Source organism: Macaca mulatta, chromosome 14, assembly GCF_049350105.2.
Source record: "Macaca mulatta isolate MMU2019108-1 chromosome 14, T2T-MMU8v2.0, whole genome shotgun sequence".
Taxonomy (NCBI): domain Eukaryota; kingdom Metazoa; phylum Chordata; class Mammalia; order Primates; family Cercopithecidae; genus Macaca; species Macaca mulatta.
In genome coordinates this window covers 94,880,683-94,901,060 of record NC_133419.1, presented here as the reverse complement: position 1 = coordinate 94,901,060, position 20,378 = coordinate 94,880,683, and the positions used below count along the sequence as shown (strand labels likewise).

The window sequence follows — 20,378 nt, the reverse complement described above, 5'->3', positions numbered from 1 at the left end:
CACTGATAGATTTGACTATTGAACATTTAGACTTTTGTACAGAAAATTAGACCATAAAGTTTTTTTAAAAAGGATAAATGGCAACAGGAGGAATATTTGTGATACATATGACAAAATATTAATATGTAAATCACTTTTACAAATAAAGATGAAAACAAGTAAATCTCCAGTAGAAAATGAGCAAGGAACAGAAATGTTTATTCACAAAAGGAGTAACATTGGCCAATAAACAAAGGGAAAAAAAAAGTTCAACCTTAATAGTACTCAAATAGTACTCACACCTTGACAGTATTCAAATGATACTATGTTCATTGATTAGATTAGTAAAGATTAGAAAGACTAAAAATTCTCAGGTTGGTAGATGACTGGGAAAGAGCCATACTCGTACACTTCAGGTAGAAGAATAACAATTTCCAAAAGAGAATGGGGCAATGTATGTCCATAGCTTTTTTAAAAAAAAATCAAACTCTTTGACCCAGGAATTCTAAATCTAGGAGTTTTTCTAAGGAAATGTTCAGACGAAAGTGCAAACATCTATAAATAATAGTCATCAGTACTGTTTATAATAGAAAAAAATTGGTGGGAAACATAAGCGTTAAGCAATGGAGTGTTGATTAAGTAAGTTGTAATCTCCTTATAATGGACACTGAAAGTATTAACAATGATGACCCAAGCTCTATATTCATCGACATGAAAATGTGTTTCTGATATATTTGTAAACGAGAAAAGTTAGCTACAGTGAGGCATCAATAGACTGATTTCATTTTATAAAATACATACATATTTGCATATTAAGAAATAGAAAATAGGGAAGATATTCACCAAAATGTGAATGTAAAATATATCTATTATGGGACTACTGATTTTAAAATCAATGTATAGGGGCCAGATCCAGTGGCTCATGCCTATAATCCCAGCACTTTGAAAGGCTAAGGTAGGAGGAGTGCTTGGGCCCAGGAGTTTGAGACCAGCCTGGGCAACATAGCAAGACTCTGTCTCTATTTGTTAAAAAACCTCCAATTATATATATTTTCTAATTTTTTAGAATAACTTTTTTCTGAATGCACGGACAATTTAGAAATATTGTATTTCAGTGAAAGTATAAATACCAGCTTATATCCACAACTATTGGGCTAATTTAGCAATCTTACTAGTCTCAAATGGCTGCTGATACCTTGATTTTAAATCTACAGTTTCTCCCCAGATTTAACAGCATGAGACTCTTTGAGAATACAAACCTTGTCTTGTTAATCTTTGTTTTTCCAGAAGAGCATCTAGTACATATTAACTGATTAATTTTTCAGTTGAATGTAATTGGGATACTGCAGTTGACTAATGCTATGATTCACTGCGGAAGGTGGACAGGAACAAGAATGTGTTATCACATTCTTGTTCAGCTGGATCTTTGCACCTATTAGTGACTAGGTGAAGTTAGTATCCAAATTTAATCAGACATTGTTTCTTCTATGTCTATTCCATTAACATATTTTTTTTGTCTTGATTTCACCATCTGAGGGCAGACCCTTTTGATGTTAGAACTCTAATGCTATCAAATGCTTCTTAACTAGCATCCAGTGACCAGAATTCCTCTATCAAGTCCTTCTTGCATGCATACATTTATCTTCCTAAATAACTGCACTGATTATGTCACTGGTGTGCCTAAAGAGCTAAGGATCACACAGCCCCACCTCTTTAGCTTTGCTAAGGGGCCTGATGAGCCTCCCCAGGCTCTTCTGTCATCACTTCTCTGTAAGGAACATTATGGTCCAGCTCAGAAAGGACATAGTGTATGGTGTGCCAAGAAACCAGGACCAGGTCATTCAACAGGCACTTAAGCCAACAAATGTTTATCATGCACCTGTGATAGGCCATGAAGGAAGCTACAGGTCAATGGATTTTGTCTCAATTTGAGGAAGAACATTCCATGGTCATTCAACAGGCACTTAAGCCAACAAATGTTTATCATGCACCTGTGATAGGCCATGAAGGAAGCTACAGGTCAATGGATTTTGTCTCAATTTGAGGAAGAACATTCCAATAGAGCAGTCCAGAGATGAGGTGAGCTGCTATAACTACTCACAAGAGATGTTCAAAAGGAAATTAAATAATTGAAGGGGCGATTGGTCCTTATTATCCAGAAAGTCCTTTCCAGTGCTAAAACTTTATTATTCTACTTACAGTTGCTCAAAGAGAACATGTGTTTTTCCCAGTTCATTTTGCTTCCTCTATCTGGAAAGTCTTTCCTTCTTTATCTATTCAGTTCCTACTCATATTTCAAGGCTCATATTAGGAGCCAGCTCCTCAGGAAGCCCCTGTGATTGCTCCAGAGTAGTGACTACAACCCCCAAAGAGCATTTGTCTCATTCTGCCTTAAATTTTATTCATTTTGTGAATGTCTAACTATGTCTAACTACTAGATTATAGGTTCCTTGAAGGTCTCATCAATTTTTAATCACTTCTCCACCTTTTTCATACAGAAGTGGTCAATAAATATCTGTTGATAGAATATCAAAGAGATGAGCATTATATTTTCCTGTATATTTATTACCTAATTAAATATAATACATACAAGACTCTATCTAACAGTAGGCATTGGATGAGCACTGGTGACTGTGTGGTTTTATTGTACCATTCTAAACATATCGACTGGTCTTTGTCCTTTTTACCTTGTAGGTGGTCGCTGACCTGGCAGGTTATCATCCACTTCCCAGGATTCTCGGCTATCATTTCTGTTGTAAGGAAGGTGGCTGGGAACAGGTTGACGACATCAGTCCGATGCCCTCTGCTGATGAAGGTGTTACCATAGAAATAGATGGAATGGATGTCTATCTCATTCCCCATTCCAAATAGGTGCCAGGACACAGATTCACCAACACACATATCAGGCTCAGGGAAGTTTCCGAAGAGGTATCCATTGAGGGCTGGAAATAGAAACACACTAGTGGAAGAGACTCCCCTGCAGAGGCGACCAGAACCAGAAATGTTGGTAATACATACTTGAGTATGGCTGGAAAACCAGTGCAGACCATTGGTTGTAAGGTTTTGGTGCAGAAAAACCTGGCTCTTAGAAATATATATTGTACAAAAGAAAAAAGAAATGTTTGTATTGGCCTTTTTCCAGAAAAAACACTCAATGAAAGTGAAGATCAGCACACACTGAAAACAGCCTCGGAGCTGCTATGAGAACGCAATAATGAGGTCAGGAGAAAACAGAGTGCTGCTCATATTTACAGGAGGCTCAGTCACCTTCTGTCCTAATCCTTCACTGGCATATCTGCTGTCTCCACCAGATTTTGTGCTCCTTGGAACTAGAAACCCTGTTTTGTTCATCTTAACAGTTATCAGGACCTAGCAGAAAAACTGGCACATAGTATCTACTTACTGAAGTGTCAAAAGCATGTAGTGAGATGGAAAGAAAAGGAACTGATTAAAAGGGATTTATGAGAACTGTTTTGTTTGTTTACTTTAAAAAGCCAAGAGAAAAACAGTTTTTACTACATGTTGCTGGGGCAGAATCTTATTAAGTTTCTGGCGTAAGTCCAGGACCAAAAACTTTAAAACCATCTAAATGGCAGCTGGGACTTGACCAAGTTCAGAAAAGAACTGGATTCAGGGCTTCAAAAAGTCACAACATCCCTTCTTAAGTTCAAACTGAGTTAAAAGGCAATTGTTGCTGAAATTAATTCTAAATTATTTTAGTAAATTTAAATAAATTGATCAATAAATCTTGTACATATTAATTATCTTCCATAGGCTAGATTTTTTTTAATAAAATTTTTTTCTTTACTTGATTAGGTCTCCTTTTCCAGTCTCTCTCTCTCTTTTTTTTTCTTTTGAGATGGAGTCTCGCTGTGTCACACCCAGGCTGAGGTACAGTGGCACAACCTCGGCTCACTACAACCTCTGCCTCCTGCGTTCAAAAGATTCTCCTGCCTCTGCCTCCCCAGTAGCTGAGATTACAGTTGCCCACCACCACCCCCAGCTAATTTTTGTATTTTTAGTAGAGAGAGGTTTTGCCATGTTGGCCAGGCTGGTCTCAAACTCCTGGCCTCAAGTGATCCACCCACCTCGGCCTCCCAAAGTGCTGGGATTACAGGCATGAGCCACCATACCTGGCCCTTTTCCAGTCTTGAAGGATTGTCTGCAAACACACATCTACTTCAGCATACAGACTAGGGTTTTTTGTTTTTGTTTTTTGAGACAGGATCTTGCTCTGTCACCCAGGCTGGGGTGCAGTGGCACTTAGTTCACTGCAGCCTCAAACTCCCGGGCTAATGCAATCCTCTGACCTCAGCATCACAAGTAGCTGGGACCACAGGCATGTGCCACTATGCCCAGCTCACTTTTTTGTTGTTGTTTGAATTTTTTGTAGAGAACGGATCTCCCTATGTTGTCCAGGCTGGTTTTGAACTTCTGGCCTCAAGCAATCCTCCTATACCTGCTTCTCAAAGTGCTGGGATTATAGGCATGAGCCATTGTGCCTGGACAGGCTTCTTTTTATGATACATATAATCTGTGTTTGCTTATGTAATTCATTTCATTTTGTTGGACATTTTCACTTCAAAAGAATAAATACAGAGTAACAGGAATTATTTGGGCAGGTGAGTCTTAAATAATCACAATTAGTAGTTTTCTGTAATATTTGAGATCATCACTCCCATTTTGTAAAGGTTATGAATTACAACTGGTCACAGCAATGATTTGAATTTACATCTTCATTGACTCCATCCTTCATTGTTTTCTCTGCCTCCCTGCCTTCCCCTTTCTTTCTCTCCCTTACTTCCTTTCCTCCTAAAATATTTTCCAAGAATCACTACACACAAGGTTTCCAAAATACCACTAGAAGGAAAAGAGAAGGCGTGCAATACAATGGAAATAGTCAACATACTGACAATCATGCCTTGATGTGCTTTGGAATAAAACATGGCCAAATTTATATTTATTTGCTATGGGACTTCTCTCAGGAAACTGTCAGGCACTAATTATCACTTTGACCTTAAACAAGTCATTGATAGTCTCTTGACCTCAGTTTCTCTTCTGTAAAATGGAGATGTCAGATGATCATCAGCTCCTTCTATTTCTCTTATGATTTTATGACTATATTGAGGATAACTTGGTTAGAACAATTCTGAGAGAGAGACAAGCAATAGAAGGAGAAGATATGTCAGTAAATAAGGTGGGATATGTAGGTTGACTATTTCCTTTATGTTTACTAGAACTCTCTAAGAAAATCTTAAAATGCTACATTAAGCTACTGCTTTGCAAAACAGGCACGAGTAAGTGCCCTGTGTCAACTAATGAAGTAACTATAGAAGTTCACTATTTTGAACAAATACAGAGTCTGATGTATAGTATATGCTCAATAAATTTTGTTGATGTAAAGAATGCCTGGGAAATGTAATGAATTCATAAGTGCTTATTTAAACCCCATGTATAACTCAGTTCTTAAAATTTAGCAGCGGCTCAGAAAATGGTTACTGGATAAAGCAAAATGTTGCAAAACAGAGGATTATTATAGGATGATGATTTCATTCTCCTTTCTCCTTCCAGTCAGTCAAAGCCCACCCATGCTCTGGGCTCATCTCAGGCACCGATTCTTTTCCAGTTACAATATAACATTGATCCTTCCATTTTTCCAAAGCTCTATGGCTTTGTCCACACTGCATGCCCAATTTAGCATGTATCCACTGCTTTGTCCCCCTCAGATTGTTTCAGGTTCAAACATGTGTCATGTATTGTATCACTTTCTAACCATGGTCATCACTGAGTTATAAATCTTGCCAAACTCAGATCAACATTTCTGTGTATTTTGTATCCCTTGTGGTACCTTATAGTATAAAAGGCCTGGTATATGTTTGGGAACATGGGAAGTACTCACCATGCATTTTGTTACTCCTCTGGAAAACAGCATCTTTCTTGTTAACTGAATCAGGGTCCGTGCAGAAATGTTTGATATTTTCATCGAGGTACCAGCTTTGATTCTCATCCACAAGAGTAAACATTATAACAAACTCTCGATCCACATCATTCCGTGTCCCTGAATATCTATTCAGGATACCTATCAGGCACATTCAAAAGAGTAGAGAGAAAGAACTAAATCAAGATGAGCTTTGCTTCCTTCCAATAGTGTCAGGTAAGTGTGAAGTTTGGTGAAGACCTATACCTACAAGGATAACCCACAATATAAAATCAGCAAAAGACTTTAATGGAAATGACAGAGCCATAGAAAAGTCATAAAACAGAAATCTTCATAATTGCATACTTGGAAGCCTGGCTATCTCTAAAGGGAGTTCATTTTATTGACAAAGTATGGACATGCTAAGTCAAATAATAAGGTATAAAATAGCTAATGATTATTTAGGTGAAATAATGAAGCAAAAGGCATCCCTGGTCATTTGACTAAATTTCTCACTTTTCTATACATTGTGTTATGAAATATCATTTAAAAAAATAACTATAAAGTCTAAGAATGCTGTGATGATGCTTAGACAAAAAATCTGAATTACTGCCCCCTGCTATGGTGTCGGATTAATCTTCCATGTTAGAATTTCTAAAGAAATTTGGAAGAAGAGGCACATTCTGTGTGGAGCAAAGGAGGTAGGCAAAATAAGACCTGAATCTTATTCACACTTCAACTCTCTAGTTACCTGGAAACAAAGTTCTTTACCTTCCTTGCAGACCAATAGGGGACCAATTAGCCCAGAGCAGATGTCCTTAGGGGCGTCGATGTGCGAATGGTACACCCAGGTCAGGCAGTTGGCATCGGCTGGAGCAGGTGCATATTCTTCTCTCACCGGCCAGACGTAGGTGTAGTTTTTTCCAGGAGGAACCATGTCATCATTTTTGTTCCTTCCAGATGTTCCATCTGGGTATAGGGCTCCTTCCAAAAAAAAAAAAAAAAAGATAAAACATAGTTAAAACACAGAGATCACATGCTATAGTAGAGAGGGCCAGAGCTTTGGAATCAAACATAACTGAATTAAAATTCATTTGCTATGGGACTTGAGGCAAGTTACTTAAATTCTCAATGTCTCTGTTCTCTATCAGTAAAACTGAAATGTTGATATCTATCCTACAGGGATGTAATAACTAAATGAGGCAATGTATACAGAGTGTTTTGAACAGAACTAGGAACTTAATAAATGTTCATAATAAGGACTCTTTCTGATGAGCCACTTTACAAATTAAACCCATATGCTACATAATTAGTTAGAGCCCTTTCATATCAACTGAAGCTTTGAATTTCCTGATTATATTTAGGTTATATTGTTAAATATAGAGTTAATATATATTAGGTGAATATAATTAGCTTATACTGTTTCATTGTCCAGTAAAGGGAAAGTTACTAGTTACTTAAGAGAAAGGAACTTTTTACTAGTACTAGATTCTGAGAGAGTATTTTCAAGAAAGTTATTATATATAAATTATTCAGTAATGTAATGAATTATGTCTTCAATGTTTTCAAGAATGGTTTCCAAAAGATGCAAAAACATTCTTTTTAAAATAGTTTCTTACATTTTTTCTCAATACGGGGTGAGAATATAATACTGAATAGTATTTTGACAAAACTATTTGTACTCAAAGTTAAATTAATGTAGTTTGCTGCTTTCTAACTTGATACTTATCTAATGTGATAGAGGAACAGGACATAGGAAAAAAACTCCAGAGAGCTGCCCCTCATCCATTAAATCCAAATGACATTTTAAAAAATTGTGTTATCTCAGCAGCATTTGATACTATTGTCAGCTCCCTCCCTCCTTGACTCATGTGGCATCACATCATATGCTTTGACCACTCTTTTTCAGTCCACTTTTCCAGTTCACTCTCTTGTATCTGCCATTTTTTTGTCAGAAATCCTCAAAGTATAATGCTGGCTTCTTCCTTCCATGCCTTGTGCTTTCTCCCCAGCCGATAGTGCTCATCCCTACAGTGCCACCAATCAGCCACGCACCAGTGACCCCCATGTTTATCTCCAGCCAGGACCTCACCTCTGTACTTTACACTGATATTCAACTGTCTGTTTGACATCCCTACTTGTAAACTTCAAGAAGATTGCAAATGCAACCTTTCCCAGGGAGTATTAGCTCTCCTCTCCCAAGCTTGATCCTCAGCCACTGCCACTACTCCCAGTAAAAGGCACTACCAATATTCAGCCACAAGCCAGAAACAAAGGAAGCATTTTTCTTCCTCCTCCTCTCTTTCCATTTCCAAAATACCACAGGGTCCTATCTCTGCTTCTTCTCAAATTCATCCATTTATTTATGTTGGTCTCCATCATCACATCCATAGCCTGAACTACCATCGTCTCTCACCTGGACTTTGTAGTAACCTCCTAGTTGGCTTCCCTTCCTCTTGCCTTTCTAATCCATTTTCCAAGCTACCACAAGAGTGATCTTTTCAAATCTTAAATATAATTCTATTGTTCCCTGTTTAAAATCATTTCATGGCTTCCCATCAGTGTTGGGATGAAGGTCAAATGTGTTTAATGTAGATTAGAAGGTCCAGCATGGTCTGGCTCAGGCAATTCTGAACTCCCTGGACTGGGTCATTTTTCTAAAATGCATTCACACTGAGAGAAGGGCAGTAGAGCCAGTGGTTAAGCTCACAGGCACTGAAATTAGACTGCCTGGAAAGGAATCCTACCTCCATCACTTGTTAGATACGCAGCTTGGGCAATTTCGTTCTCTTCTGTGACTCTTAGCTTCTTATCTGTTAGGTGGTGATAATCATAAATTCCTACCTTTTCTTTTTTTATTATTATACTTTAAGTTCTAGGGTACATGTGCACAACATGCAGGTTTGTTACATATGTATACTTGTGCCATGTTGGTGTGCTGCACCCATCAACTTGTCAGCACCCATCAACTCGTCATTTACATTAGGTATAACTCCCAATGCCATCCGTCGCCCCCCTCCAATAACAGGCCTCGGTGTGTGATGTTCCCCTTCCAGAGTCCAAGTGATCTCATTGATCAATTCCCACCTATGAGTGAGAACATGTGGTGTTTGGTTTTCTGTTCTTGCAATAGTTTGCTGAGAATGATGGTTTCCACCTTCATCCATGTCCCTACAAAGGACACGAACTCATCCTATTTTATGGCTGCACAGTATTCCATGGTGTATATGTGCCACATTTTCTTAATCCAATCTGTCACTGATGGACATTTGGGTTGATTCCAAGTCTTTGCTATTGTGAATAGTGCTGCAATAAACATACGTGTGCATGTGTCTTTATAGCAGCATGATTTATAATCCTTTGGGTATACACCCAGTAATGGGATGGCTGGGTCATATGGTATTTCTAGTTCTAGATCCTTGAGGAATCGCCATACTGTTTTCCACAATGGTTGAACCAGTTTACAATTCCACCAACAGTGTAAAAGTGTTCCTATTTCTCCACATCCTCTTCAGCACCTGTTGTTTCCTGACTTTTTAATGATTGCCATTCTAACTGGTGTGAGATGGTATCTCATTGTGGTTTTGATTTGCATTTCTCTGATGGCCAGTGATGACGAGCATTTTTTCATGTGTCTGTTGGCTGTATGCATGTCTTCTTTTGAGAAATGTGTGTTCATATCCTTTACCCAATTTTTGGTGGGGTTGTTTTTTTCTCATAAATTTGTTTGAGTTCTTTGTAGGTTCTGGATATTAGCCCTTTGTCAGATGAGTAGATTGCAAAAATGTTCTCCCATTCTGTAGGTTGCCTGTTCACTCTGATGGTAGTTTCTTTTACTGTGCAGAAGCTCTTTAGTTTAATTAGATCCCATTTGTCAATTCTGGCTTTTGTTGCCGTTGCTTTTGGTGTTTTAGACATGAAGTCCTTGCCCATGACTATGTCCTGAATGGTACTACCTAGGTTTTCTTCTAGGGTTTTCATGGTTTTACGTCTAACATTTAAGTCTCTAATCCATCTTGAATTAATTTTCGTATAAGGAGTAAGGAAAGGATCAGATTGTTGAGACTTGTAGGATATAATATCTATAAAGCGCTTATCACAGTGCCTGATATATAGTAGCCTTTTAGTAAGCCATTTTATTTATTTATAGCATTTATGTAGGTTTTTAATTATACATGTGTATATGTATGTATGTGTATATATTCACACACTATATAGATATAAAACACATATATAGCATGTATATGTGTATACATATACACACGCATGTATAAATATCATGTGTGTGTGTATGATTGCTTGATTAATGTCTCTATCTCATGTTAGACTGTAAGCTGCATTAAAGCAAATACCAGGCTTCTTTTTGCTCATGGTTGGATCTTTAAGACCTACCCCAGTGCAAATATATATATATATATACACACACACACATATATATAAAAATAAAATAAAATATGACTGAGTGGCATTACCTTACACTGCCTTTGTCCAAAGCTCTATGAATAAAATGCATGTCTTGGAAGATTCTTTTCTATATGGAGAGATTTATATACGGAGGGTCAGGAGTTGAGTGAGAGTGGACTTGTCTTGAAGTTTCTATTGAGATCACTTATTTTGAATTGATTACATGATACAAATCAATATAAATAACAATTGTTCTAGAAATTCTTATGTTCACAATTTACTTAGTGGGTCTTGTTTTTATTATTATTAGGAGTTATTGAAGGCTATTATTGAAATGAGGAGAGAGAATCCCCAAACAGAGCCTTTGTGCCACTACTGAAGTTGAAGAATATCATTGGAAATCAAAAATAAAGTATAAATATAAAGGAAGAAGTGATTTGGAGATAGGTAGCTTATTAAGTTGTTCTTAAAGTCATTTTCAAAAGAATTTATTAAGGATTTTGACCAATGGTAACATTAACAATATGAAAGTATAAAACACTATTTATTTACTTATATATGTTCTAGGCTGTGTGAGCTTTTAAAATTCACACAATTTTTTTACCCGTCAGGTTTGAGAATTTGGAGGATGGATGGGGTCATGGGAGAATTAAGCTCATTCATAAACAAACGGCAGAAGAGTAAAATATGCAATTTTTCAGAAGAGAGCTTGCCAATTCCTATTCAAAGAAAGTATGTACAACCAGCAATTTTATTTGTAATAATGTATTGAGAAACATACTTGAAAATGTTTTTCAAATTACATGAACTGGAAGCAACCTAAATTATCAATACTGAACTGATACGTTCATATGATGGGATACTGCACAATTGTTAAATGGAAGTCTCACTATATGTACTAATATGAGAAAATCTCCAAGACAAAGTAAAAAGTGAAAAACAGAAAGTGTTCTAGCATAACCCCTTTTATATAAATGAGCAAGAATATACACATACATACATGCTAATATATGTATAGAAAAAAAGTCTGTGAAAAATTTATAGAAATTGTTTAAGATTATTGCCTTTTGAGTGAAAGACAAGCGAGCAGGGTTTTAACTTTTCTTCTTATACCTCGTTACTCTTAAGAACTTCTAACCATGTTCATAGGGTACTTTCTCTTTAATTTTCTATTTTGAACTAATTTTAGTGAGTATGTAAAGAATCAGATTGTGTGCAATTTTCCCCTGCTTTATACTTTTTTATATTAAAGCAAAAACCAGTCCAGGTGCAGTGACTCACACTTGTAATATGAGCACTTTGAGATGCCAAGGTGTGAGGATTGCCTGAGGCCAGGAGTTTGAGACTAGTCTAGGCAACATAGCGAGACCCCATCTCTATAAAAATAAAACAAATAAAATAAAAAATAAAATTTAAAAACCAATAAAATTTATTTTTAAATAATTCCTAATACTTAAGCATATTTCAGATGTAGGTCAAGAAAGCACTAGTTCATTTTATCATTAAATGAAGGAATGTATATAAGACCTCTGGCACAGGCATTAGCATAAAATAGCTTCTCAATTAATGTTAGCCCCACCCGCTCAACCCACTTCTAAGTTCCATTCTCTACCCCTCCCTTGGATGATATCTTGGAAGCAACAGCTGTATATTTACTCTTCTTCACAACCCAGCATTGTGTCTGGCTCACAGCAAACACTAAGCTGAATTAAGCAGAGACTTTAAGACTTTCAAGCTTGGCCGGGCGCGGTGGCTCACGCCTGTAATCCCAGCACTTTGGGAGGCCGAGGCGGGCGGATCACAAGGTCAGGAGATCGAGACCACGGTGAAACCCCGTCTCTACTAAAAATACAAAAAATTAGCCGGGCGCGGTTGTGGGCGCCTGTAGTCCCAGCTACTCGGGAGGCTGAGGCAGGAGAATGGCGTGAACCCAGTAGGCGGAGCTTGCAGTGAGCCGAGATCGGGCCACTGCACTCCAGCCTGGGCGACAGAGCGAGACTCCGTCTCAAAAAAAAAAAAAAAAAAAAAAAAAAGACTTTCAAGCTTATAGCTGTAGCAAAGACAAAACCTCATTAAAGGAGAGCAAAGAAGTCAGCAAATTCTCTTCCCAAAAAAGCAACTATAAAGTTAGACAAAATTGATTAAAAAAATAACAAACCATTCTGGTATCTAGAAATTGAATAAAAACATTTAGCAATGTTTATGCTTGAAACTGCTGAACAGCAGCTAAGAAGAGTAGGATTCTACAGCATTGTTTTTCTAACCACTCACAGATCCACTAGCAGAGAACATAAGATTTATTGGCTCAAGATGCTTAGGCACAACTGCTTCCAATCATTTGCTGACCAGTGAGCTAAGTAGACATAGGAATGACCTCTCAGAAGCCAGACTTAAAAATAAAAATAAATAATAAAAAAAGCAGAAATCTCAGTGGCCACACACCATAGGAAAGATAATCCACAGATTTAGCCCACAGGTTACTAAACAAAGAAGCAAGCAAACAACAACAAATAACCTAGAGTTGAAGGAATGAGAATCCAGAGTTGCTACATTACATTCTTTTAAAAAATCCAGTTTTCAAGAACAAAAATATGAGAAACACAAAGAAACAGGCAAGTGTGATTAATAGAGAAAAAAAGGCAGCCAGTGGAAACTATCTCTCTTTATGTCCTTAGAAGTTGAATTTAGCAGAGAAAGACTTCAAAGCAGCTATAATAATACATTCAAACAACTAAAAGGAATTATGTGTAAAGGTTTAAAGAAAAGTGGGACAAATGACTCAACAAATAGAGAATCTTAATAAGCAAATAGAAATAATAAAAAGAATCAAATTGGAATTTTGGCATTGAAAAGCACAATACATTAAATAAAATACTCACTAGAGGAGCTCAACAATAGATTCAAGAAGGCAAAAGAAAGTATCAGTGACCTTGAAGATAGATCAATAGAAATTATCCTATCTGAAAAAGAGAGGGGGGGAAATAGAAGAAAATGGATAGAACCTCAGAGACCAGTGGGACAATGTATTTACTAGCATGTGTATAACAGTTGTCTTCAGAAAGAGGGGAAAACAACAACAAAAAAAGTATGGGATAAATATTCGAAGAAATAATGGCCAAAAATTTCCCAAATGTGATGAAAAACATTAACCTACACATCAAAGAAGCCTAATGAGCCAAAATTTGATAAATACAAAGAGGTCCACAAATAGATACATCATTGTTAAACTGTGGAAAGTGTAAAGGAAGCCAAAAATGTAATATTGAAACCAGATAGAGAAAAATGACCCATCACGTACAAGGGAGCATCAGCATGATTAATGGTTGACTTCTCAACTGAATATTCGAAACCAGAAGACAATGAGATGATATACCCAAAGTGCTAGAGAGGAAATGTTAGCCAAGAATGCTATATCCAGCAAAACTTTCCCTCAAAACTAAAGGCAAGACATTCTAGATAAATGAAGACTGAATGAGTTTGTTACTAACAGAACTGCCTTACAAGGAATACTAAAGGACGACCAACCTTCATAATAAATGTCACCAAAGAGTAACTTGAAATCACAGGAAGAAATGAAAAGCACCAGAAATGGGAAATATATGACTTTATATGAGGTTCTATAAATATATTTTCCTTTATTTTCTTTATTTTTTAAAAGTCATAAAGTAATATAAAGCACCAAGTATATAACAATGTATTGCTGGGTTTATTTAGAGAAGGGCATTATAGATAGATAGATAGATAGATAGATAGATAGATAGATAGATAGATAGATAGATAGATATCAATAATAGCACAAAGGAGGGGGAGAGAATGGAACTTTATGGAGCAAAGCTTCTACATTTTGCCAGAATTTAGTTGGTAAAAGTGATAAACTAGGGTGCATATTACAATCCCGAGGCAAACCAATAAGAAAATGACTCAATGATATATAGGCTAAAAAATAAACAGAAATTAAAATACTATTCTAAGAAATATTTGCTCAACACAAAAGAAGGCAGTAAAAGAGGACCAGAGGAACAAAAAAGACATAAGACATATAGAAAATAATTAGCAAAATGACAAATATAAATCAAACTAATAAATAATTACATTAAGTGTGAAAGGTCTAACACCATAATCAAAATGCAGAGATTGTCACACTGGGGGAAAAAAAGCAAGATTCAACTATATGCTGTTTGTATTGTGTCTTACATTCAAAGACACAAATAGGTTGAAGTAAAATAATTGAAATAGCAAAAGTAAGAGGCTATATCAATAACAGACAAAATAGATTTTAAGACAAGAAATATTATTAGAGATAAAGATATTTTGTTGTGATAAAAGGGTCAATATATCAGGAAAATGTAACTGTTATAAATGTATTCATATCTAACAAAAATGCATCAAAATACATGAAGGAAAAACTGACTTAATTTAAAGAACAGGGAATAGAAGCTGGCTGTAAAAGAGTCCAGCAGAAGGAAACATGGCTGCCAAAGTATTAGAGTCCTTTGGCAAGTTTAGCCTGGCCTTAGCTGTTACAGGAGGCATGGTGAGCTCTGCCTTATATTATGTGGATACTGAGCACAGAGCTATATCTTTGGCAGATTCCATGGAGTACAGGACATTGCAGTAGGGAAAGGAACTCACTTTCTCATCCTATTGGTACAGAAACCAATTATCGTTGACTGCTACTCTTGCTCACATAACACACCAGTCATCACTGGTAGTGAAGATTTACAGAATGTCAAGTTTACAGTGCACATTGTCTTCCAGCCTGTCACTAGCCAGCTTCCTCACATCTTCACCAGCATTGGAGAGGACTATGATGAGCGTGTGCTGCTGTACAACACTAAGAGATCCTCATGTTACTGATTACTTACTTTGATACTGGAGATCACCCAGAGAGAGCTGGTCTCCAGGCAGGTTAACAACGACCTTATGGAGCAAGCAGCCACCTTTAAGCTCATCCTGGATGATGTGAAAAGATCCTCATGTTATTGATGGCTTACTTTGATGCTGGAGAACTGATCACCCAGAGAGAGCTGGTCTCCAAGGCGGGTCAGCAACGACCTTACAGACTAAGCAACCACCTTTGAGTTCATCTTGGATGATGTATCCTTAACACATCTGACCTTTGGGAAGGAGTTCACAGAAGTGGTAGGAGTGAAACTGGTGGCTCAGCAGGAATCAGAGAGGGCCAAATTCATGGTGGAAAAGTCTGAGCAGCAAACAAAGGTGGTCATCATCTCTGCCAAGGGAGTCTCCAAGGCAGCTGAGCTGAGTGCCAACTCACTGGCCACCACAGGTGATGGCCAGATTGAGCTGCACAAGCTGGAAGCTGCAGATGACACTGCATACCAGTTCTTACGCTCTCATAACATCATCTACCTTCTAGCAGGGCGGTCTGTGCCCCCCCAGCTGCCCCAGTGAGGACCCACCCTGCCTGTACCTCCTCAGGCCAACTGGGCCACAGCCCCATTGATTCTTGACACTGTCTTCCTTCTGCTCCTACCTGAGAAATCACTGTGAAATTTCATGATTGACTTAAAGTGAATAAAATAAAAGTAAAATCACTTCAGATGTCTAATTATCAAATGAAGCTCTTTCACTCTTCTCACATTATCACATTCATTTACTTTTTTATCCACACATGCTACGAAAAATTCCCGAGTGCCTAGGCAGACTGGCTTTAGGTCCCAATTTGAGGTCTACTGTAGCTCCAGCCTAGGTACTGCAATTGGCAGAACTAAGGTAGGGCAATGTGTGTGATGGACTGGGGAGAACAGTTGTCAGCCTGAGTTCACAGGTAGCCTCCATCCTGTCATTGATTGAATATTTGAGGGTAAAGGCACATGCTGAATTGAAAAGGCAGGCCTCAATTTTCCCAGCAGTTCCTGCACAGATGCAGCTGAAGAGAGGTGCTGGAGAGGGTCAGAGAGAAAGTGGTCTGTCTCTTACTATAAGGCCAATTCTCTTTAACTGTGGGACCAGTGGAAACAAGTGTGAACTAACTGAGTGCAGATTGAAGAATCTGCTTCTGTTGAAATGGATTGGCCTGATTCTTGCCCCCCAGGGTCCTTGGATGGACTTAGACAGTGCAAGAGGAGCCCTAGACTGAGATCTGAGTCCTGTTGAAGACTTCTTTCTACCCTCAACTTTGGTCCCTCTCAAATATCCAGTGGAATTCCAATTTGAAGTATTGAATCCTTCTGCGGCTAAACATGCCTGCCGAAGATGTGTACATCCTGTGTTCCTGGCGTCCTTATTCAGAGACTGCTCTTCTCCAGGGCTCTGTGCCTGAACTTTGAAAACAGATCTGTATAAACTGCTGTTAATAAGAGACACTCAGACTTTCCCCCCAAAAAAAGGAGAAATAGACAACTCAACAATAATTGTTGAAGATTTCAATATTCAACTCTCAATAACTAATAGAACACCTAACCAGAAAATCAGCAAGGATATAGGAGACTTGAACAATACTATGAACCAATTATACCTAAATGATGTCTCTGGAACATTGTACCCAATGACTGTAGAATATACCTTCATTACAGAGCACATGGATGGTTCTCCAGAGTAGAGCATATACTAGGCATAAAATAAGTTTCAATACATTGAAAAGGATTACTATCACACAAAGCGTATTTTTCAATCACAAGGGAATTAAATTAAATATTGAGAGAAAGAAATCTTTGAAATCATCTAAATATTTGGAAATAAAATGATACACTTCTAAGTAACCCATAAGTCAAAGAACAAATCACAAGGGAAATTGTAAAATATTTTGAACTGAATTAAAATGAAGACAAAAATATCAAAATGTATGAGATACAGGTAAAGCCATGCTTAAAAAGTAAATTTAGATTTTAAATCATCTATCTCAGAAATTTAAAAACCTCTCAAATCAATAACCTAAGCTTTCATCTTAAGAAACTAGAAAAGGAAGAGAAAAACAAATCCAAAGCAAGCAGAAAGAAGAAATAAAGACTGGAACAGAAATCAATGAAAAATAAAACAGAAAAAAAAAATAGATGAAACCAAAAGTTGGTACTTAGAAAAGATCAACAAAATTGAGACAACTTTATTTAGACCGGCCAAGAGAGAAAGAGAACAATAATTGCCAAAGTCAGGAATGAAAGAGGCGATATCACTGACCATACAGAATTTAAAAGTATCATAAGGAAATATAGGCAACTTTCTGCCAAAATATTAGACAACTGAGATGAAACACACAAATTTCTAGAAAGACACAAGTTACCAAAACTGACTAAAATATAAAAATAAAAAATTGGAATATACGTATAACAAGAAATTGAATTAGTAACTAAAAATCCTCCCTGAAAGTAAATTCAGGTTTAGATGGTTTTATATAAAAATTCTATCAAATACTAAGAAAAATCCATGCCAATACTTTACAAAATCTTTCAGAAAATAGAAGAGTGGAGACTTTCCAATCCATTCTATGAGGCAAGTATTGCCTTGACAACAAAATCAGATACAGACATCGCAAGAAAACTGCAGACCAATATCCCTCATGACTTAGACACAAAAATTCTTAACAAAATATTAGCAAATCACATTCATCAGCATATAAAAAGCATTGTATGCCATGGCCAAATGGGATTGATCTCACGATTGCCAGGTTGGCTTAACATCCAAAAATTAGTTAATGTAATAATATATCAATATATCTCAATAGATATAGAAAAGCCACATGACCATCTCAACAGATATAGAAAAGTATTAAACAAAATCCAGTACTTACTTAGTGAAAAACTCTCAACAAACTAGGAATAGAAAAGAATTTCCTCCAGTCATAGTTAGAGCAATCAGATAAGAGGAAGAAATAAGGACATCCAGATTGGCCAGGAAAAAGTCAAATTATCCTTATTTGAAGATGATATAATCTTATATTTGGAAAAACCTAAAGACTTCACCAAAAACTACTATAACTTACAAATTTAGTTAAGTTACAGGATACAAAATCAACATACAAAATCAGTAGCATTTCAATATGACAACAGTGAATAATCTGAAAAAGAAATCAAGAAAGTAATTCCATTTACAGTAGCTACAAATAAAGTTAAATACCTAGAAATTAACTTAACTAAGGCAGTGAAGGAGCTCTATAATGAAAACTATAAAACACTGATGAAAGAAATTGAAGAGGACAAAAAAATGGAAAAACATTTCATGTTCATGGATTGGAAGAATCGATATTGTTAAAATGTTCATACTGTCCAAATCAATCCCTATCAAAATACCAAGGACAGTCAACACAGAAATTGAAAAAACATTCCTAAAATTTATATGGAACCACAAAAAAACTAGAATAGCCAAAGCCATCCTAAGCAAAAAGGACAAAACTGGAGGAATCACATTACCTGACTTCAAATTATACTACAGAGCTATAGTAACCCAAATGGCATGGTACTGGCATAAAAACAGACACATAGACAAATGGAACATAATAGAGAACCTGGAAATAAATCCATACATCTACAGTGAACTCATTTTTAACAAAGGTGCCAAGAACATACATTGGGGAAAAGACAATCTCTTTAATAAATGGTACTGGGAAAACTGGATATCCATATGCAGAAGAATAAAACTAGACTCCTATCTCTCATCACAAACAAAAATCGAATAAAATCAAAATGGATTAAAACTTTAAGGCCTTAAACTATAAAACTACAACAAGAAAATATTGGGGAAACTCTCCAGGACATTAGTCTTGGCAAAGATTTCTTGAGTAATACCCCATAAGCACAGGCAACCAAGGCAAAAGTGGACAAATGGAATCACATTACGTTAAAACGCTTCTACACAGCAAAGGAAACAATCAACAAAGAGACAATCCATAAAATGGGAGAAAATATTTGCAAACTACCTATCTGGGATTAATAACCAGAATATATAAGGAGCTCTATAGGAAAAAAATCTAATTACCAGGTTTAAAAATGGGCAAAAGATCTGAATAGCTATTTCTCAAAAGAAGACATACAAATGGTAAACAGGTGTATGAAAAAGTGCCCAACATTATTGGTCATCAGAGAAATGTAAATCAAAACTACAATGAGATATTCTCCTAACCCAGTTAAAATGACTTTTATTCGAAAGACAGGCAATAAAAAATTCTAGTGAGGATGTGGAGAAAAGGGAATCCTTGTACATTGTTGGTGGGAATGTAAATTAGTACAACCACTATGGAGACCAGTTTGAAATTTCCTCAGACAACTAAAAATAGAGCTATCATACAATCCAGCAATCCCACTGGTATGGGTACATACCCCATTTTAATGTAGCCCCCAAAAAGGAAATCAGATATCTGCACTTCCATGTTTATTGCAGCACTATTCACAGCAGCCAAGATTTGGAAGCCAACTGTGTCTATCAGCAGACGAATGGATAAAGAAGATGTGGTACATATACACAATGGAGTACTATTCAGTCACAAGAAAAAATGAGATCCTGTCATTTGCAACAATGTGGATGGAACTGGAGGTCATTATGTTAAGTGAAATAAGCTAGGCACGGAAAGACAAACTTCACATGTTCTCACTTATTTGTGGGAACTAAAAATTAGAACAATTGAACTAATAGAGAATAGAAGGATGGATACCAGAGGCCAGGAAGGGTAGTGGAAAGGTAGGAGGAAGTGGGGATGGTTAATGGATATAAAAAAACAGAAAGAATTAATAAGACCTATTATTTGCTAGCACAACAGGGTGACAATAGTCAAAAATAATTTAATTGTACATTTTAGAATAACGAGAGTATAATTGGATTGTCTGAAACACAAAGGATAAATGCTTGAGGTGATGGATACTCCATGTACTGTGATGTTATTATTATGCATTGCATGCTTGTATCAAAATATCTCATGCAACCCATAAATATATACATCTACTATGTTCCCACAAAAATTCAAAATTTAAAAAAAAGAAAGAAACTTTCTTTCTGATAAAAAGCTATCTGGAAAAAATGCACAGCTAGCCTCATGCTTATGGAGGAAGACAAAATGCTTTCTTCCTAAGATTGGGAAAAAGGTAAGAATATCTGGTCTCACTACTAATATTAAATATTTTCCTAA

The 20,378-nt window shown here is 36.6% G+C and overlaps 1 protein-coding gene and 1 pseudogene across 1 annotated transcript in view; one reads left to right on the top strand and one right to left on the bottom strand.

The window, feature by feature from the left end:
* The window catches only part of HEPHL1 (hephaestin like 1), an 82,398-nt gene that overhangs the window by 37,125 nt on the left and 24,895 nt on the right, over positions 1–20,378 (bottom strand). The window contains exons 3-5 of the mRNA XM_001086917.5: positions 6,668–6,880; positions 5,879–6,058; positions 2,667–2,921 (exon numbers count right to left, since the gene is read on the bottom strand). Of these exons, the coding sequence (XP_001086917.3) occupies positions 2,667–2,921; positions 5,879–6,058; positions 6,668–6,880 (648 nt within the window). The remainder of the gene's footprint in view (positions 1–2,666; positions 2,922–5,878; positions 6,059–6,667; positions 6,881–20,378) is intronic.
* LOC100423558 (prohibitin 1-like) lies at positions 14,651–15,715 on the top strand (annotated as a pseudogene).